At 39.7% G+C, this 22,643-nt stretch overlaps 1 protein-coding gene across 2 annotated transcripts in view; it reads left to right on the forward strand.

The window, feature by feature from the left end:
* The window catches only part of LOC147035272 (vomeronasal type-2 receptor 1-like), a 296,355-nt gene that overhangs the window by 194,077 nt on the left and 79,635 nt on the right, over positions 1-22,643 (forward strand). For both annotated transcript variants that reach the window (XM_085896323.1, XM_085896332.1), the window contains exons 9-10: positions 7,612-7,714; positions 19,938-20,211. In XM_085896323.1, coding sequence (XP_085752449.1) covers positions 7,612-7,714; positions 19,938-20,211 — 377 coding nt within the window. The remainder of the gene's footprint in view (positions 1-7,611; positions 7,715-19,937; positions 20,212-22,643) is intronic.

Genomic DNA, 22,643 nt, shown 5'->3' on the forward strand with positions numbered 1-22,643 from the left:
ATTATATCCATCAGAATTCACCAACGTGAGGTTTTCCAATAAATAAATATTATGGTTATTGTGAGGAAACACGAGTTAGGAAAATAAAATAATTACAGGGAATGGGATGTTCCTTTCCCCATACCACAAGGGTGAAGGTACGTATCTTGGTAGAGGATACTATAAAGAAAAGTGACAAATGGGTGTCAGAAATCAATTTAGAAATAAAGGAGATGGGATACTTGATACTCCAATGGGTATAGGTTCAACTATTCTTAAACATAAAGACCAAATTGGTTCAACTGCTTGTGCTGTGGGAAATGTCACAGGTGCGATAAAGAGTATAAAAGATGCCCAAAAGGAATCTCATAAATTACAAGCAATGAAAGAAATTAAGAAAGGCAAAACTCAGTTGTATCCCAAAGAACGACAGAAAATAATTCAAATACTTGGGTCAGGGTTTCAAAAGTTTTAACAACTTTTTTCCTAAATAAATACAAGTATGGAAGCGATTGATAGTATCTATGATTTGGATGATACTATTATCATCTCAAACTCCACTAAAAAGGAAGATTACTTCAAGTTAAATGCTATAACTGGAACAGACTGAAATGAAAATGGTACAAAAAGTTTTGAAATAAAAAATCAACAAACTTATTTAAATCTATCCAAAAGTTTTTTGTTGTGTAAATTTAAATTCACTAAGGCTGGGAATAACACAAATGCTACACTCGTGAACGATTTCTTCTGGAAAATGTTTGATAGTGTTCGTTTGTACATTGAAACACAAAAAGTTGAAGCGGTTGATTGTGTCTCTGCTGCATCTGAAATGATGAAATTTACACTATATTCATTTGGTGATAGAATGGGAAAGGGTGCTGTCGAAGGTTTTATCCCTGATATGGCAACGGGAACAAACACAGACCCTGGATATACTCAAAGGAAAGGAATGTATAATGATGATGCAAAAGCAGTGTGGCAAAAGCAGTGTGGCAGTTTTACTGTGGCAGTTCCTCTTAAAGGTATATTTGGATTTTGTGATCATGATAAAGTTCTTCATGGACTTAAAATTAGATTTCAACTGCAAAAGGAATGATAATGAAAATAGATTGCTTTTTGGTGTGGCTAGTGCTTTTGGTGATCAGAATAAATTTGTTTTTGATGAAATGAGTTGGTGTATGAGTGAATATACTCTAATTTTAAAACAGAAGAGATGTTGAAAAGAAGACTTAACTCATAGATGCCACTCAATGTATCATAACTTAAAAGAATATCTCAACATGTTAAACTGAACCAAACCACTTCCACATGGAATTTGGCTGTTCTGGAAGGAAAGCCACGATATCTGTGGCTCATTTTTAACCATAAGGTGATAATGCCACTGACAAGAATAATGCATTGAGTGGTAATGCTGAGGTGAAACAACTTCGCATTTCTCTCGATGGAACATTTTATCCACGAGATAGATTGGAAATTAATTGGGAAAAAATGATTATGCTGAAGAATACAATTCTTATCAAATGGTATGTGAAAGCAATGGAAATAAAGAACCCATTTTGGATATGACAGCATTTAAAAGTCTGTGTACAACCTTTACGATTGACCTGAGTGCTCAAAAGGAAACTATAATGTCTAATCAAGTGGATACTTCCCTATACATTGAAAGAGAAGAGAGTGAAGAAGTTGAAACATATTGTTTGCTTTTGGAAGAAACAGAATTTCAGATTAATGCAGGTAATGGTGTTATGATTTGTCTCACATAATTTTTTGATAAATAAATGAGTGGTAAAGTGCCAACTGGGGTATATGTTAATCAAATCAATCTTCATAAACTATCATCTTGTGTTCAAAATCAAAAGCCTTGTATGATTAACGTTAATACAATTCAGAGAAAAGGAGCAGTAAGAATTGATGTTTTGCTCCCAAGAGAACAGGTGAATATCTTGAACTCACCCTAACATTTAAAATTAAAATGACAAAACCAATGTTGAAGAAATATTCAATAATAGAGACGAGTGGAGGATTTCTCCCATTTCTAATTCCTTTATTTGCTGGTTTCACTGTTGCTGGAGCATTGACGTGTGGTATTCAGCAGCAGTGAAAACTGCCAACGAAAGGAAGGCTCAACACCAGGCTCAAAAAGAATTGGAAAGACATAACAAAGAGTTAGAGAAACAAATTAGTGGAAGTGGTGTAATTGTAGATTTTGCTGAAAAACTTGAAAGTCTGCCTGATGAAGCGAGATTTTTAGTTGGAGATATGCTTTCTTCTTTCGCACAAGCAGGTGTAAAATTAACTGAAAGGGGAATGGATAATATCTTTCTCAAAAATAAATGAGCATTGATGAGTGGTTTATAGAATTTGGAAAGAATACAACATTAAATTAAAACTTATCAAATATTCTAAGAAATTAAAAATTCATAATGTGGTTATTTGTATGAGAGATGAATTAACAAATGTGTCTAAACATACAAAGAATATTATTATGAACTAAGAAGATAATAATGGGAACGGTTCTCATTGGGTTTGTATTTTTAATAGTCAAGACAAATATTATTTTGATGGTCTTGGTCTTCCACCACCTGTTGAACTAATAAAATTCTTTCAGAATGGTGTTTATCAAACATTTCAAGTCCAAGAATTAAATTGCAAGTGTTGTTGTGAATTATGTATATGTGTTATTTCAACTCAACAAAAATTAATTTTTTTAATTACATTCTTTTTTATCTGATATAAATAACTGATGTTGGTAAAGATGGTTCTGTCTTTGGTGTATCCTAAGAGTTGGATATTGATTTATGAAATTATTCCACAAAGGGACAGGCTGAACAACAGAAATATAGTATCACAAAAATATTAACATGAAAAATGCTTCTAAATTAATATATTGTCCGAGCCCAACTGATGCGAATGACTTGGTGAGATTAAGTGATTTATCACAATATAAATCCTTAAATAAAACGGCCGTATATGCCAAAGATACAGAAGTGTTGATTTTATCTCCAGGTAATACAGAATTCACAGTTCCAATTCAAATAAAATTTTATAAAGAAGGGCGTATCGTTTGTATGAGAATAGAACAATGGGGGTATGATATGAATGATTTGGGGTATTATTGGTAATTTAATATTGACCTAGAAGACCTGGAACAATTAAAACAGTCTTGTAGGGAAGAATATTATCCACTTGGTTCTGAGAATGAGATTTGTGGAAGCACGATTAGTCAACAACAAATGAAATAATTTAATGAGGGTAAAGTTAATCATAGTTTTGCCATAGTTTATATTATGAAAACAGAAAGAACAGGATTATATATAATAAGTAAGGAAATACAAAATGACTTAACAACGGGAAGATGGGGTGGTTTTTCCTGTCATTATTTTAATCTGTCATATATTTCGAATTCATAAATGACAGCAAGAAGGCTTCAATAAAATTATCATTTCTGTGTCCAAGCAAACCTTCAAGAAAAGGGTATTCGGTATTTTAATAAATATGTTCTACAACATAAGAATGAGTTATTTTCCATAAAGATTGGCTTCATACTGATGTTAATGTACCAACAACTTTGGATTTAAATAAAATGTTAAATATTGAAAAAATTATAAAGTTAAGAAAATGTAAGGCTCTTTTCGAAATTCAGAAGAAATGTTATTGGTTTCCTGTGCTAAAAAATTATTTTGGATACAGGAATAAAAAGAAATCCTGATGAATATATGTGTGATATTCTATGGGGTGTAAGTGATTCAAGGATCGAAAGGGACGAGGAAGGAGTTTCGGGGGTCTGGATGCTTTGGGGAATCCTGAAGAGTTGTGGAGGGCCTTCAAGACCACCATCCTTGATGTGGCAGGTGGATGTCTTGGAACTCACCGTAGGGCGAAGAAGAATCTTGTCTCTCAAAGGACACTGGATACCATTGAAAAGAGTTGGAGGCCATGTAGAATGGCAGAGTTGAGCTGTTCAGGGAGCTGAGGCATAAAGCTGTACATGTGCTGAGGGTGGACAAGGAGGCCTATATGTGAGGAATCTATGAGGGGTAGAGCATCACCTGTGGTCAAGTGATTCTCATCATGCTTAAAGGGGAATTCACGCATTGCGTTCCTCAAAGCCCGTCCCTCGATGTACTGCAATTAGAGCGGAAAGCGGTGGCCTCTTGAAAGAGGACTTTGAATTGAAGGCCCGATGGGCCGGTTATTATGAAGAGCTGTACCAGGCTGAGCCATCAGCTGTTGATTTGGATGTCAGGGGTGATAGGATCATTATTGCTTACCCTCCAATCAATTTTGATCCACCTTCATTTGTGGAAACTTCAGATGCAGTGAACAGTCTGAAATGGAGTGAAGTTCCTGGGATCTGTGGACCCCTGCCGACCTTCTCAATGGTGGTGAAAAAGCTGTATTCATGTCATTGCATGCAGTTGTGTGCTCTGCCTGGAACATGGGAATCATGTGAACTGACTGAAAGAGGGGCTTTGTTGTCCCTCTCCAGAAAGGGAAGGGTGATCGCCAAGACTTCATCAACTACAGAGGGGTAACGCTGCTCTCAGTGCTGAGCAAGGTCTTTGATCGGATAATTCTTGATGGGGTTCACAAACATCTGCTTCAGCACCAGCACCCAGAACCGTCAGGCTTTACACCAAAGACGTCAACGATTGACCGTATCCTTGTAATTTGAGTCCAGAAGGAATGCAGATGGGAGTTTCATCAGGGGCTGCTTGCATCCTACTTTGACCTATGCAAGCCGTGTGATTCAGTGAATCGGGATGTCCTCTGGAGGATTCTTGGTCTTGGGTGCCACCAAAATTGATCAATCTGATGTCTGAACTAAACACTGGTACAGAGAGTGCTGTGAATTGCAGCAATACCATCTCTGACTTGTTTCCAGTTGTTACTGGAGTTTTTCAGGGGTGTGGACTGCCTCCCACACTTTTCAGCACTTTTGTGGACTGGATTCTGGGAAGGATGTCGGAGAAATCATGCTGCAGTGCATCATTTTGGGAATGTCAAGATATCTGACCTTGGTTTTGCAGATGATGCAGTCATCTTTATGGAGAATATCGATATCCTTTTGGGGGCCCTCCCGGTGCTGAATGAGGAGTCGGAGCTGCCGGGATTATGGCTTTCATGGGTCAAAACTAACATTCATGATTTCATTGACATATTGGATGATACTATATTGTCTGTACCTGTTTGTAGTGAGGATGTCGAGGTCACGGAGAGATTCACTTACCTTGGCAGTGATATTCACATCTCTGCTGGCTGTGAGACAGTGGTCCTTAGACATCTGGGTCAGGTGTGGGGAGTTATGGATTCACTGGATCACAGATGTAGTGCTGTCGGTACCTGCACAGGAAGACGAGAGTCCATCTTCAGGTCCTTGGTGCTTCCACTCTTGCTCTACGGATGTGAGACTTGGAGTCTGACCAGGGATCTGAGACTGAGACTTAATTCCTTTGGTATCAGGTCTCTTCAGAGTATCCTTGGCTATCGCTGGTTGGACTTTGTGTCCAATGAGTGGTTTATGAGAGATACTCAAGTGATATTTATTACCTGTGTACTCCATGAGCATCACCTGCAGCTGTATGGACATGTGGCTCTTTTTCCTGATGCTAATCCTGCTCACCAGATTTTCTCAGCGGGGGAGCCTCGTGAGTGGAGGAGGCCAATGGGCCGACCACATGCCTCATGGTTGCGGCAGGTTGATCGGAATTTCAAGGAGATGGGGATGTGCCAGGCATCTGCCTGTGGGATGGTGAGATGGAGGCCCCTAGAGTACTGCTGCAAAGTGGACGCAGCAAAGTGCTGCTCTGGCGCATGATCCCATAACTGACCTGACCTGACAAACTTTCAACTGCGACACATGCGGCAGCTTCTGGACATCAAATGTCAAGTTCAAGTCCCCAATACTACATTCCAAAGGAGAGCTGGGATACCCAGTGATGAGGCATTAATTCCATCTGCTCAACTTAGGTGGACAAGTCAGGTCATTCAGTTGCCAGAGCAATGGCTCCCAAAAATTGTATTTTCTGGTTAGCTTAAGGGGGGGGGGGGGGGAAATGTGCACCTGCAAGACAAACGCTATGTTACAAATATGTGAAAATGCATCTGAAGAAAGCAAATATTATCATAGAGAACTGGGAAGAACTTGCCACAGATTAAAAAAAAAGTGGAGAACATCTGCCACTCAGGTAAGATGGCTGAGCAACAAATAGAGGATGAATATCACTGCCGTCATCTCCAGCGGCACAAAGTCGGCAACAAAAATCGACTGACAAACTTATTTTGCCTTCATCGCAACAGAGAATTTGCATCCAGTGGTGGTCTCGCTTTCCATCGCCATGCAGGCAAGTGCTAACCTATATGCCTCCATGGTCATCATCGTTCGTAATGGACAGCCAACGAAAGGATGAGAGTGATAAGTCACTGTTGAGGTTCCGAAGGCAGGTATGTCACCTTGGGGATAATTTGGGAATGTGTACATGCTGTGATGAATTGTTGTACATATATGCCATTTGATTGTTTTATCTCCTTATGAATACTTGCATTTTGATTATAGCCACTAACAGTCATTTCCTCAAGAAACGGTGTCCTGACTTATTCTGCCTATTCTGATGGTGGCATAAGACTGCTGAAGTGCTTGGCCAGTGTAAATTGGTTATCTCAAGTAAATCTCAGATGTGGTTATGCAACGTTGGTTCTGTCTCAGGTCTGTTGCATGACCGCTGGCACAGTACACGCTCATACTCAGGATTTGGAGTGTGGAAACACGACCCTGAGCATTGGATCCAATAGGAATTTCTGGGGCGACTCGCGATTGTGGTCTCTTAAAGACAAACAATCCTCTCAGAGTTGTCCAGAGGCGATGTTGGTCACAACATAGTATGCATGGTTTCGTAAAAACCATTCAGTGGCATGATACATTTATTGATTAGTCTTTTCTTATGCTTAAAAGACCATACCAGAGCCACCTGTGTGCATTCAATTGCATTTAATGCATAAAATAGGTAAGGCAGTGGAAAAAGGATAAAGCTACTCATTTGAAAACATTATCACATATTTTCTTAATTAAAAAGGTGGAAGGAAAAATTTTGCACCAGTGAAGTTTTGCCTCTTCAGTTGCTAAGACATCTCATACAACCAAATGACTATTAATTTGAAAACTTGCTTTCTGCAACTCCTCTAAGATTAGCATTTACTTTTAATTCAGTGCCATATTTTTCTCCAAATATCAGTTAATGATGGCCCCACATCACATCACTGCAATGCTATTAGATGTATTTATAGCAATCATGTAAAATGTTATTGTGTGAATGTTTTGGTACTTTTAGAATCTACAATTTCAGCTGACAATTTGCACTGAGAAAATTGAAAGGGGAATTGAAACCGACTTTAAAAGAGCTTGTACAGGTTTGCTCTTATTTGCAATTGAGTGTTTTGCTTATTTTGTTCATGAATGAATGTAAACACGGACTTCTCAAAGCAATAGCTTTGTTTACTAAGACATGTTGTTTGCATTTAATGCCATGACATACATTCTTCATTGTTTTACCTTCGTGCTTTGTCTGTTCATGCCATTTGTGAGTGGAAGAACGTGCATGCCTCGTGATCGTGTTGATCGTTATGGAATTGCAGAATATGGAGATATCATGCTTGGTGGACTTTTACCAATTCACGGAGATATGGCAACACCTGAACATTCCTACAAAGAACCTCCAGAACCTGTTCATTGCTTGCAGTAAGTTCATGAATGATTTTGTTTATTTCACACATTGTTGTTATCCTTCAAATTATTCCATGCAAAAAAAAATGCAACACATAGAGTAATGTTCCTTTCTTAACTATTTCTCAACTACACCTTTGATTCCTATTGTACACTACTCCTTCCCAATTCCATATCGAGGAGATGCATGACGTCATCGCTAGGCACCAAACGAACGCAGTACTCTGCTTTCTTTGATACTTGGCAAAAAAAAAAAAATTTTGACAAGTATGTTGATCGCCTCCATTTGTTTGTGTGTGTGTTTGTCTGTCCGCTCACCTCCAGGCCAAACTGCTCAACCAACCATTCTGAAATTTTCAAAGATTCATGTCACCGACCATGCGATGGACCTGAATTGAAGTATTGTAAAATTATGTCAACTGAAAAGTCCCACATCGGCCAATAGGCTAATTTGAGCCAAATATTCTAAAATCCTCAAATCCTATCCAATTTACTTGAAATTTGAACAGGATTTGTATATCAGGTAAATTAATTCAACCACCTTTTACTTTTGAGGTTATCTTAGGTCAAAAGGTTAACATAGGCCATAAGGTCAATCCATAATGGTCAATTTTTTTTAATTGCTTCTGAAATTGTCAATTTTCATCAGATTGACATGAAATTTGTAGATCATTTGAATAACAGGTCGTTGAATTCAAACACCAATAAATTTTGAGATCAACATCGGCCAAAAGGTCAACAACTAAAGTGGCATTTCTAAAATCCTCAATTTTCATCTGATTGACTTGAAATTTGAAGAGGATTTATATTTCAGGTCAATGAATTCCACCACCTGTGAATTTTGAGGTCAGCAAAGACCAAAAGGTCAACATAGACCGTAGTTCTAAAATCCTCAATTTTCATCCGATTTATTTGAAATTTGAAGAGCATTTGCAGATCCTATCATGGAATTCAACCACCTATTAATTTTGAGGTAAATATAGGCCAAAGGGTCAACATAGACCAAAGGTCAAGATAGGCCAAATTTCTAAAATCCTCAATTTCAATCCAATTAACATGAAATTTGAAAGGCATTTGCATATCAGGTCACTTAATTCAACCATCTATTAATTTTGTGGTTACCAAAAGTCACAAGGTTAACATAGGCCATAAGGACAACCCAAATTAGGTCAATTTTTTTAATTGTTTCTAAAATTGTCAATTTTCATCCGATTGACTTTAAATTTGAAGATCGTAATTTTTCTTGTATACTTTGTCAAGGCATGTGTGAAAGGAAACACACAATGAAGATCGGGGGGGAGGGGCGGGGGCATGAGAAAAGAGGGGCACGAAAGGGAAGGACAAAACATTGGCCAACAGAGACATTATGAGATCTGTGGAAGGGAGAGGGATGGGGTGGGGAAAATGAGGTGTAGAATGAAAGACATTACAGGGACTTTCAGGAAGGAAAGCAGGGAATTTGAAGGCATTGGGTTTGGCGTGGATTAACAGGGGTAGAAAATATTGAGGTGTTGGATTGAGGAAGATAAGAGGTGGTGGTGAACAGCTGTTTTGAAGGCTTGAAAGGAAGAATGGGATTGAAGAGAGTGTGGAAGTTTATTCCAAAGGCAGGAAAAAGAGGAATGAAAGGGTGAATGTGAGAAGTGAAAGGGTGAAGGACATATCGCAGACAGAGCAAGGGGGGCAAGAACAGAGAGGAGATGGTAGAAAACAGAAAGACCACCGACCTGCCTGCAGTGAGAGAGTGAGAGTCCCAAAGGCTCAGCCTAATCGTGGGAGATACCAATGATCCTAAATGCCTTGGTTTCCACAGCATGAAGCTGAGAAAGCTGAGAGGCAGGGGCACCAGTCCAGAGGAGAGAGCAGTACTCCACCAGGCTGCAGACTAAAGCTTTGTATGTGGTCAGAAGCTCGGGTGGGCTGAGGAAGCAATTTTCATGATGGAGAATTTCCAGTCGGTGACAGGATTTCAAGGCCAGGTTGGAAATGTTTCTTTCCCTGGAAACATATCATGGCAGATAGTGAGACCCAGAAGCATGAATGAAAATGACTTCTTCCAGAGGATTGTTGAGAAAGTACATTGGGGCAGGGGGTTCTAAACGGTCCTTTTGGAGAGACATAGTGAGAGTGTGAGATTTGTCAGGATTGAAAGACATGTTCCATGTGTTGGACCAGTTTGTCATTTTATCCAGATCTGCGGAGAGAGAAGAAGCTGCGCCTTGCCAGTCTGAGGGATGACAGATGGTGTGACAGTGGGTGGAGTCATCAGCAAAGAGATAAAGAGGATTTTCCAGAGAGTGGGAGAGATCATTGATGAAAACCAGAAAAGAACAGGGCCCAGGATGCTGCCTTGAGGAACTCCAGTCTTGACAGGAAGAGGAGATGGGAGAACTCAATTTCGGGCCACATTTTGGCTGTGACAGGAGAGGAAGTCTTCGAGCCATGAGTGGATATGGCCTTGAATACAATAGGAAGAGAGTATGGTGAGCAGTGCAGGGTGCCAGACCGTGTCAAAAGCAAGTGATAACAGGTCGATGTTATTTCCATAACTTTTCGGATATGTTGGGTGTGTGTGAACGATGATTTGATTCGATTTTTGTAAAGATCCAAATGCGGATGTGGATGTGGATTTTCAAGCGATTCTTCACTATTGAGAGATGTACAGCATATCTCATATGTACAGCAAAAAACTATGTATAGCATCTCTCAAAAAGTTGTCGACGAGTTATGACAAAACTAGGGGGATGCAGTGGTTGGTGACACGAACAAGCCAATACGATTTTGTTTAATTTCCAGATTCAGATCTGACCGATCAGTGGGATAGAAAATGTAAACTGTTCAGCCTACCGGAAGCATCTGCTCCACTGAGTGCAGTTACATTTTGCTAAGTGTCATTCTGAGCGATTTTTCATTTGTTTGTTTGTCTGCACAGAACTTTGTGAATTTTTATCCAACTGATTGTCGGATTGAGACAAAATTTTCACCATAGGAGTGACTACTGGGTCATTCCGTGTCAAATCAACAAATTTTCAGAAAAGTTCCATGCCGACCATCTCAGATTTTCATGATTTTTTTGTATAGGTTGGACAAATATTGAACAGAAGAAATGTCAAATATTAGTTCTGTATTCCAATGAGTTTTTGAGATATGACCCCTAGAGGGTGTCAAGGTTGGTTGAAGAAAAACGACCGCCTAATTGTCCTTCAATTTCAGCAACCCATTTCTTGGCATCTGTTTGAGATAAAGCAATGATTTTTTTCCTAATGCAACTTTTATGGTACTTTAAAGAAAAAATAAAGCCAGATACATTGCAGAAAAAATGAGGCTTGCAGCCACCCTCCAAAATGGTAAAAATCAAAATAGCACGACTGAAATCGGCAACTTTGACCCATGTTACACTACGTTTCATTTATTGTGTCACCCATGTAATTTTTTGTCTGAAAAATATACTAAAATGTCTACCAAAATGTGAATTACCGGGTGTCTACTGCATTTATTTTTTATTTTAGGCCCTTTCAAAAAGGGAAAAATATGAAATTTCATGATTTTCAGGTCAAAAAAATCACATGTGGCCTACCTTCAAAATATACGTGTTTGGTATCAAATGAAAGCTCCTTTCATGTACTATAACTGTACCAAATCTCAGTAGTTTTATAGTAATCCTTCATGTCCTACCAACCCCATCGATAAAGCCCCAAAACGAATTTGACTCATTATTGGCAATGTCATTTGTGAGCTGTTAATCAATTAATTTCTGTCTCACTTAAATAAAAATTTTCAGACATTAAATACCAAAATATCAAAGCACAAACCAATTCTCACATGTCTATTAAGGTGATTTTTTTTCATTACACATCTCCAACAAGATGAATAATTTACCCATCTCTAAGTACCCGGTAATGCTAATGAGTAAAAATACACTTCCAGAGGAAATGGTTTTGTTAGTTTGCTTTAATATTTAAAAACTTTTAACATTGAACAATAATGTGTTTCACCTTTAAGCATAAAAAATTAAAGTACTAGTCTTTAATCTGAAGCTGACTCAGAATCTATTTTTAGCATAGCCTAGTTCTAGGGATGGCTTATTTTTAAACTTGGGGTGGTGTGCAAAAGTTTCTGAAAGTTGTAATTTGGAAGCACACTTCCAAGTTGGACGTGGTCTGCAGAAAACAATTAAAAACTTGTACTGTTGGTTCTATTCTTCAAGAAGAAACAGAATGTCATGAAACAACCTATTGCAGGTAAGATTTTTATAGTTATTACTAATACAATAAATGCATACAAAAGACAATTTTCAAATGCATGTCTGATTCTTTCTAAATTATACTGTCTTCATTTTATGAATCAGTCGTTGAGCTAATGTGTGCATTACTTTGACGTCATTGGATTCCAAACAAAACTTGCAAAATATCATCAGTGTCTGAATAACTTCAGTAATATGTGATGTATCGGTCATTTGAAGGGATCAACTTTGAAGCTGTCAAGTGGAAATTAACAGTTATTTTGACTAATGGCCTGGCCACACTGGCATTGCATTGCATTGCATTGCGTTGCGCTGTGTTTTTTGTAAGGTGTTTTGTACTGTGTGCTATAAATAGATTTAACGCACTGGTGTTGTTTAGCTTTATTGGTGGGGATGGTAGGACATGAAGGATTGCTATAAAACTAATTAGATTTGGTATAATTATAGTACATGCAAGGAGCTTTCATTTGATACCAAGCACGTATATTTGGAAGGGAGGCCACATGTGATTTATTTGACCTGAAAATCATGAAATTTCATATTTTTCCCTTTTTGAAAGGGCCTAAAATAAAAAATAAATGCAGTAGACACCTGGTATTTTGGTAGACATTTTAGTATATTTTTCACACAAAAAATTACATGGGTGACTCAATAAATGAATGGTACTTTAACATGGGTCAAAGTTGCCCGTTTCAGTCGTGCTATTTTGATTTTTACCATTTTTGAGGGTGGCTGCAGGCCTCATTTTTTCTGCAATGTATCCGGCTTTATTTTTTTCTTTAAAATACCATAAAAGTTGCATTAGGAAAAAATTTCATTGCTTTATCTCAAACAGATGCCAAGAAATGGGTTGCTGAAATTGAAGGATAATTAGGGGGTCGTTTTTCTTCAACCAACCTTGACACGCTCTAGGGGTCATATCTCAAAAACTCCTTGGAATATAGAACTAATATTTGACATTTTTTCTGTTCAATATTTGTCCAACCCACACAAAAAAATCATAAAAATCTGAGATGGTCGACTGAAGGCATTTGTTGATTTGACACGGAATGACCCTACTCGTAAAAAAAATATTTTAGTTGTGGACTCTGTCCTTGGGGGACGGTGCGCTGGAACCTGTCCTTGGGGGACAGTGCGCTGGACCCTGTCCTTGGGGGATGGTGTGCTGGACCCTGCCCGTGGGGGACGGTGCGCTGGACCCTGTCTGTGGGGGACGGTGCGCTGGACCCTGCCCGTGGGGGACGGTGCGCTGGACTCTGTCCGTTGTGGGATTGATATGGATGAAGAATAATGAAGAAGAAGATTAACAATGAAGAATGACACCACATTATGATGCCACAGTACGACACAATAATCCTCTTCTGGTTTGGCATCACAATATTGTCACAGGGGTTGTTTGCCCAGGTTAGCCCCCCCGGCCCAAATTGTGGTGACGGGCGGTTAACACCGGCAGCCCCCAGGTTGGCTGAGCGGTTCCTTATTAATAGGAGGCAGACACATTGATCTTCGGAGATTTAACACATGCTGAAAGGGCATGGTGGAGGGCAATGGCAGATGTGTGGAGGAGTATGGGGAATGAAACAGATGCACAGGGGGTTTATCCTTGAACACACTACAATTACACAAATACAGTTTTTTCAAAAGGAACATATTTAATGAACATCAAACAAATATTTATAAAGGACGATAATTCAAAAGGAAATGACAATAATAGGAAAAAACATTAATCCTACAGTTGAGGCCTCGCACAAAGACTCAAATACACACAAAGGGGACACAGAATAAAAAGAAAAATCCTCCTTCCAAACTATTGCTTTACTTAGCTTGGCCCAGAGCTGACTCTTGTGAAACTTGAATCGAGGCGCTTCTCTCGTAGCGTGACGAATGCACGGCAGGCAATCCATGAGCAGCACTCCACATAAAGGCTCAAAGCCCCAGTGTCATGGCTACGGGTGCTCCGCTCATCCTTATCGACCAAACCAGAAGCAAAAGGCCAGCGTCTTACTTCAGCACACGAGCCAAACCGCCTCAACATGGATTCGATGGCCGTGTTGTCTTCTTTGGTGTGCGCTCAATGTCCGCTCTCGCCTCTCCAGAAAATGCACATTGTGCCTCTACTCTGATCACAGCTCTCCCAGAATGCTCACCCAACTACTCCTTCCTCCTAAAAATGTGCAACCTCTCCTTTGCGCTCCCTTTATTTCGCCTCTCAAAAGGCGACACTATAATCCTCTCAAAATGTGCAAGCTGCCTTTCATCATTCCACTTCTCTCTGTCCTATTTTATCCTCTTCCTCCAAGGAGTGGCCTGCTCGCACCAAACCCGGGAAGGTGGGCTTCTGCCTGCCCGGCTAGCTTCTGACGTCACGCCCACCAATCATCCCTTGGGGGCATGACTTCGCTTGTTGTCAACGTTTGAAGGCAGTGCTTTCTGCCCATTTGTTGTGGCTTTAGGGACGTTTTCCAGACCTTTATTGCCTGACTTGAAATATAAAAACATATGGAAAAATCACAGATGGCAATCACATGCTGGGGAACTTATTCCTACTCCCGAAGCTAATTAACACTGCATCACCCCTTGTACATTGACACGTAACACTTAAACTCACAGATTCCCTACTTACTATGTCGAGATGCTTTCGACTCATCCATAGACCAAGCAACTCCACACAATGCTAAATTCCTTATTCAATTCTTCCATCTACCCCCATAACCAGAACAATATATTTTGACATTTTACTTTTGTTGTGGAATTGTGATGGAACAACATCAAAAGATATCATGATCCATCCATCCATTGGGACCATACTCTGTGCAGACCATTGGTGCTACCTAAGCAGTCTCCTTGGCTATTGGGCACAATCCTGGACAGGTTGTTACTGCGACACAGGATACCAGCAAGCTGGCACTCATTTTGTCAACCTCAGAAGGAAGTCAGGCAGAGTCAACCCCAGCTGTTATTCATTCAACAGAAGAAGAGCATTTGAAATCAGGATCCTGGGATCCCAAGTCCACCACCATAACCATGAAGCCAAGGACAGACATACATCATGATGCTAAACCAGAAGAGGATTGTTGTGTTGTATTGTGGCTTCATAATGTGGTGTCATGCTTCATTGTTATTATTCTTATTCTTCATTCTTCTTCTTCATCCATCACAATTCCACAAGACAAGTAAAATGTCAAAAGATGTCGTGATGGTGATCCATAAGAGGATAGTGGTGTCATATTGCGGCATCCTAATGTGGTGTCATTCCTACCTTGTTTGGTTGTTTTTTTGAGATATCTTCTCCCTATGTTTTTACATTGTTTTTTTAATGTTTTTTTTTCTTCTTGTAATATGTTAGATCAGGTCAATGAAAGGATCAGACCGTGCATGACATTATAATGTTGTCGCCGCTCGAGCGGCCAATGTTAATCTCCGACCCAAATTGTAGTGACGGGCGGTTAACACTGTCAGTCCCGGACAGACGACCTTCTCCCTGGAGGCCAACAGCCGAAACTTTCGAAGCTTAATGTGTGCTCGTGGGAAAACATTTAAGTGCTGCACCAGGACCACCAGTAAAGTGCTGCAAGGGGGTTTATATTCGAACCCCACGACAAATACACGAATATGGATACTTTAAATGAACACATTAAATGAAAAGAGAAATATTTACAAAGGACAACAATCAATGTCATAATTATAAATCCGTTAGGTAAATTAAACTCCGATTTGAGGTGCCTCTGCAGACAGACTTAAACACAGAAAAAGGGAACAAAATAAAAGAAACCCCTCCTTTACTCTGGTACTTTGCTTGGCCCAGAGATGGTCTTTGTGGAACCTGGAATTGAGACACTTCGATGCGATTGGCACGTGTAGACGTGAGCAAAATGGTGACAAACCACTATCTTGCAGCGGGAACAAACGTATGTCGGGTAATTCATGAGCGGTATTCAACACAAAGGCTCGGAGACACCATGACGCTGCTTCGTACATCGATCTTCCTCACAAACCGGCTATTTGACATAAACAAGACTCGGTGTCCGTTCCTCCAAATCCAACCAAGAGCCAAAGGCCAGTGTCTTGCTTCACCACACGAGCCAAATCGCTTCATCACGAATACAAGAATTGTGCCGTCTTCTTCATGCGTCAAAGGAAAGCTAGCCGTAAAGCCCTTTTCTTACAGGCCATCTCCTACCTACGTTCTCTCTCGACCATGTGCTCCCCTCACTCCACACTCCTGCCTTCTTCAACTCTGCCTCATGCGTGCACTCTCCCGATCCCTCAACTCTGCCTCGTGCGTGCGCTCTCCCGATCCCTCAACTCTGCCTCGTGCGTGCGCTCTCTCAACTCTCTATCCTATTTGATCTTCTGCCTCTCACGTTCTCTATCGCTTCATGCATCTCACATCACGCCCATCAATCCTCTGCCTCCGAGACGTGGCCTGCTCACAAGAAACCCGGGAAGGCGGGGTTTCTGCCCGCTTGTCATGTTTGGCTTGCTTGTAAATGCAAAAATGTAGGAAGAGGTTACAGGGTTGCAATCACATACTGGGGAAACTTATTCTTACTCCCTAGCTAATTAACAATGCACCCCCCCCCCCATGTGGTGACACATCGCACTTAAGATCACAGTTTCCCTAATTAATTACGTTGAGATGTTTCCTAAGCGTCCACGGACCAAGTAACTGTATTCAATCATAACTTCCCGATAAAACTCCTCCATCTACATTGAAAAACATCGTTCAGTTTAATAGCGACTGTTTAAAAATATAAATGTACATTGGGCAGAACCGTAACAATATATTAGATCAGATCATTGAGAGGATCAGACCATGCATTACATTATAATATGTTAGATCAAGTCATTGAAAGGATCAGACTGTGCATGACATAACATGTTAAATCAGGTCATTGAAAGAATCAGACCATGCATGACATTATAACATGTTAGATCAGGTCAGCATTATATGTTACTCAATCATTCTCCTGATGAAGGAGATTTGGAAACCATTCCTCACCATTTAAAATTTCCCAAAATATAATTGTCTTTTGTGAGGGTGTTGGGGTTGGGTGGGGGCAATATTGCATTTCACACAAACCCCTTGGGAAAAGGGGGTGTTGTTTTGTATTAACATTAATATTATTTTGGTATTAACATTATAGTTCCCCAACAGGAACTTTGCCCAAGGCAGAACACCCACTGAGGGAGGGGGTCAAGCTAAATCTCTTCAACTTCCATCGTTCAACCTCCATCATTATTATGTATAGACTTGTGTGAGCAACTTTGTTCGCTGAAGGTCGTTGCCACTTAGCTGGAGGCCTAGCAAGTCGAGACTGCTTTGATCTGTTTAGCTGAATGCCTTAATCACGTCGAGCTTCCTCAAAACATCTTTCAGTTTAATAGTGACTGTTTAAAAATGTAAATGTACGTTGGACAGAATGTACTGAAATGTTTTTGGTTATAAAAACTTTATGTCCGGAAGGTGTGCTCCATGAAAGCAATGATAACCTATTTTACACCTCAACATGGAGTTTCTGAAAGGTGCAAACCCCTTTGGGGATGGGAGTGAGGGGGGGGGGGAGTTAAATCACTACAACCTCCATTGTATGACCCTCAGTCCTCCTGTCAAGTTTCTTTGCGATTGCGTAACAACCGGATGTATCATGGTCAGACAGTCAGGCAGACAGACACCAAATTGCGTATTTACATAAGATGAGTGATGCCCAGTCTGCTGCAGGTTAAAGAAGACAGTTTTGAAACACCCTCAGTTCAGGAGATGTATCATCCAAACTTCAAGAAATTTGAAGTTCTTCCAATGGCGAACATTGAAAAAAAATCGATGGTTTCATTTTATGATTCTTCCAGAGTGAAAGCATCACATAGAAATGTGCCAGGATTGAAATACGTGGTCCATTTTTCAAACTCACCTATAATCATTTCCGGGCTTAGCAGAGAGTGACACAGCAGTTCTACCCTAATCAATGGAGATGGACTACTAATGATAGGACTTGGAGTTATCTGCAAAAATGAAGACATGATGGCAACCAGACTTGGTGGTACAAAAACTGGAGTATCTACTTTGACTCTGGGATGTCAGAAGTTTGATCCTAACAATGGCAGTCATATCGAATACATTAAAAATGGTATGTGCAGTTTCCTTGCTTGATGTCCAACATTTAAAAAGGACAGAGCATGTACAATTAAACATAGGTTGGCAACCACTGTGCAGGCATGATGGTCCTAATAGCCTCCTTCTGTGTTGAAGTACTTATCGCTGCACTTTTTTTGGTGCTTTTAATAACCCCTCTTTTGTTATTGTTGTGATGTCTCTCTTTGATGGAATAGGGCATCCACATGATAAATCGAGTCTCTCACCAATGCCAGCTCATGCCATCTCACACCAGCTTATGAGCATTTCCTTGTATTTTAAATGGAGTGAGGCTCATTGAAAGGCAAGGAAAAACTAACAGTGGCGCAAACATCAAGGGAATGAACGAACAAGAAAGGATGATGGGAGGAAACACTGGAACTATCAAGTAAAATCGTTGGTTTAGGAAAAGTTAATGGGGGTATAAAATAACATGGTTCAGAATTGGGGTGACAAGAGATGATTGTGCACTGGAAAGAAGATGGGGAAAGAATGCTTCAGGAAGGTGTTTCCTACTACAGGACAAGTGAGGAACAGAGGAGTTTAAGTGCGCAGTCTGCCTGGATTTTGGAAGTTTCACTTGAAGAGGGGGGGGGGGGGAGGGGATACTGAAAGAATGTATTCATCCTGGAACTGGAAAGGGTGGGAGAACAGAGAGAGCAAAGGAAAATATGAGAAAAGAGGCAGTGAAAAACAGACCATTGCAATATGAAAGCACCAGACTTAGGTCTCATTACAGAAGATTCCACAATTGTTTAGAGCTTTAGAAATCACAAAATCCAAGAGAAACAGATGTGATGCTGGGGTACCAACTCACAGGAGAGAGCAATACTCCATTAAACTATATGTACACAGGCCTTGCAGACTGTGAGCAACTTATTCTCCAAGGAAAAACTTGTATCGGCATATGATGCCCAGGATTTTGCCATCTTGAGAGACCCACTTTGCCATGTGGTTTACCCAGGAGATGTCATAGCAGAAGGTGAGTTCTGCTTTAAGTTCAAGAGACAGACTCTCTTCCAGTGGCTGACCATGGAAATATATGGTGAGTTAGTTTGACCATTCTTCCTGGAGTGACAGGTGAGAGTGAGATTTTCCAGGATTGAAGGACATGTTCCATTTATAAGAAAAGCATCTGATCAATTCCAGAATCACAGAGTGATGCAGTTGCAGTCAGCCTCAATGTGGGATGGGGTACTGAATGACACAATGTTGAGTCCTCAGGAAAAACGAAAATATGGGGTTTCCAGAGCATTGATGAGATCATTGATATAGATGAAGAAAAAGACTGGGTCAACACAATGCCTTGGGGACCTCCAGACTCCACCAGCAGTGATCAGCAGTGCAGTGGAGTAAATGTGTTGGCATTGATGCCAACACATTTACGTGAGTGAAGGAAGTCAGAAATCCAGGCAAATCCACGACTGTTGGTGCTTTTTCACATGCCACAGTTGCTTTTCAGGATAACTGACAGAGACAATCTCATTAATTACTTATGTATATTAAATAATATACTTTGTAATTGAATATGAAATGTTCCATTGTATTATATGTACACCACAGGTGGCCTTATCATAAGCTGAGAGCTTGGCAAGCAAATCAGGATGCCAGACAGTGTCAAATGCATGAGATATGTCCGAAGAGACAGTTCTGACACCTTACTTTCCATTTAGGGCCTCAAAAAATTGTTGAGAGAGCAGCAGCAGCATGTCCACAGTTGAGTGATCATGTCGTTAGCTGCACCAATACATATATAAGCTCAAACAAGAAAAAACATGCACTCCCTATTTTGTGTTTTAGCTTTGTAAGCTTGAAGAACCTTATGATAATAGTAGTTTTTTGCCGGTTTTATTTTGTTTTAGGTTTGATCAAAGGGGTTTTCAATTCACCATGGCCATGATTTTTGCAATAAAAGAGATAAATAACAATAATATATTATTTCCCAATATCACACTTGGTTACACCATACATGACAATTGTTTTCGAATGCCAACATCAATTGAACATTCCCTAAACTATATTGAGCCAAAATCAGATGATGAGGATCCTTGTTTTTACCAAGTTGTTGTCACAATATCTGGCTCTTCACGTGAAATGGCAATTGCACGATTGTTGGGGCTTTTTCACCTACCACAGGTGCTTCTAAAAATAACCCACACAGACAATGTCGTTACTTAATTATATTCAAGTTACAGATATTGTAATTGAATGTTAAATATTCAATTGTTTTGAAATGTGTACTGTCCATTCGTTTGAACCCTCGTTTTCAGTGGAATGCTCAAAAGGTTCGACTTTATGACATTGATAAAGAAAGATACCGTAGTACAAGACATCCCAAAAATCTATTATGACATGTTTTTCCAAGACAAAAAATACTTTTTACTACTTCCTTCCTCTTTACCCATATTGATCTATTTAAATAGTGGCTGTCTGTTTGAGTTGTCAAGTACTAGAATCTTTCTCCATTGAGTGGCCTTTCCCATCCCCTCAACTGCTCACTCTCACCAGCCTTTACTTGGGAAGCATGTTGAGAATGCCAAACACTGATCAATTTCAGTTGAAGGCAACCTTCTGCATTTCACAAGGAAATTAAAGCATTTTTTAACATTATCAAGTTTTATTTTTGACAAAATATTTTGTAATGGACTGGGTCTTCCTCATGGGTAATGTTCGACCATTGGATAATAATTACCTCCCAATACATACCAAACTGCAGAGACGAAACGACACACATGTGGGAAAATCCACAAATCAAAGTATTCAGAAAGTTTTCATTTTTGTCCTATGTTTTTTTTTCTTTCAATATTTTGGCTATTAATAAAGAACCAATTAATTCTCATCATATTTACCAAATGCACATTAAGGGACGAGCGAGGTTAAGCATTTGACTCACTTTGTCTCTCTATCTGTCTCTCTGTCTATAGATGTCAGTTTATGATCAAGGAACTACTAAATACTGAATTTAAATTGAATGTTAGATTTTAAGCACTGTAGAACACTGATCTGAACATGAATCAGAATATGAATCAGCAATTTAGCAGTACTTTGGCTCTGAATTTGGCAAAATGAAAGAATTATTGTCCTGACTGAGCATGCACAAAGAGGAGTATGGTAAAGTTTTTAGTCTGTCTTCCTGTGGAAGTCAAACAAAATTGAAAATCATTCCAAATAGGAAACCTAAAGTTTTTAGGGACATCTTAAAGGACAGAAATTGGCACAAAAAACAAATTTAATGTGTTAAATAAAGTGACGTAAAAGATGATGCATTAATGTTAGTACATTGTGAAAAAAAATTTATGCAGCCTTGAAAACCTGTATTAGCCACAGCTGGACTTAGTACGATATGGGAGTTTGTGGATTTGGTCTCGATTTTCGTGTCCATGCATGTGGCCACAACCATATCTCAGACATGGATGGACCAATGTTATTTGTACATGGTAGAAAGACAACACATGATGGTACACATCTGCACATCATTTTGTTTTGTGATGCGATAAAAGATGGCTGGCTGTTGGCCATTTTAGTTGCAAAAAAAACTGGTATCGAACACGTCCTCAACCATATCACAATAACAAAATATGCAAAACGCATTTAAAAAAAACACGTGTCTTATTCTGGCCGAGGAGCGAACTACCGGAAGGGATGTGCTCAAAGTTTTTGTTGTTGGTAGTTGGGTTTTTTTCCGGGTGAAGGAGGCCAAAATATTTGTTTTATTTGTTGAAGTAGGAGGGAAAAGTGATTTGTTGAGGGTTTAAAAGTAACAGTAACTGTAGCAATAGCTGGAACAAAGAAGCAAAAATGAGGCAGAAGATGGAGGGGAAGGTAGGTCGGCCCGATATCACACATATGCCCGACTGACTGGACCTGAGAGACAAACGAAACGATTTTATACAGCAGGACACAATGTGGGACAGAAAAGTTGATGAAAAACATGAAGGGCATACACAGAAATTAAAACGAAACAACAAAACACAATGTAAATGGTCTGGGGAACTTAGCTTGGAAAAAATGGAAGGAGAGCATGCCACCCAATCTTTCACATATGTCGATCCCCGAACCCGAGATCTTAAAGGTGTCCCGCACCATTTCTCAGACAGGTATGAGCCAAATTTGTTCAAACTTAGCTCAAGCACAGTACACGTGATGGCATACATGTGCAACTCACTTTATTTTGCGATCTGATCAAAGATGGCCAACTGGTAGACTGGCGGCCGTTGTTGTTGTAAAAACAAAATTATGTTGAACACATCCTCAACCATTTATTGAACCATGCATTTACCGATGTTGTTCAAACTTGGCATGCAGATAAAGAATGAGGGCATCCATATGCATTTCATTTTTTTTGGAGATCAGATCCAAGCTGGCCAACTGGCAGCCATTTTGTTACTTAAATGTTTCCCCAAACATTTCTCAGACATGTATGTCCGATTTTGTTCAAATTTGGCACACGCACAATAAAGTGCATGATGGCATATACATGCACCTCACTTTATTTTGCGATCTGATCAAAGATGGCTGATTGGTAGGTTGGGGGGCATTTTAGTTGTACATAATACGAGCGAGCCTTT

The sequence above is a fragment of the Eptatretus burgeri genome, chromosome 1, assembly GCF_056783735.1.
Source record: "Eptatretus burgeri isolate ZD-2024b chromosome 1, Ebu_testis_v1, whole genome shotgun sequence".
Taxonomy (NCBI): Eukaryota; Metazoa; Chordata; class Myxini; order Myxiniformes; family Myxinidae; genus Eptatretus; species Eptatretus burgeri.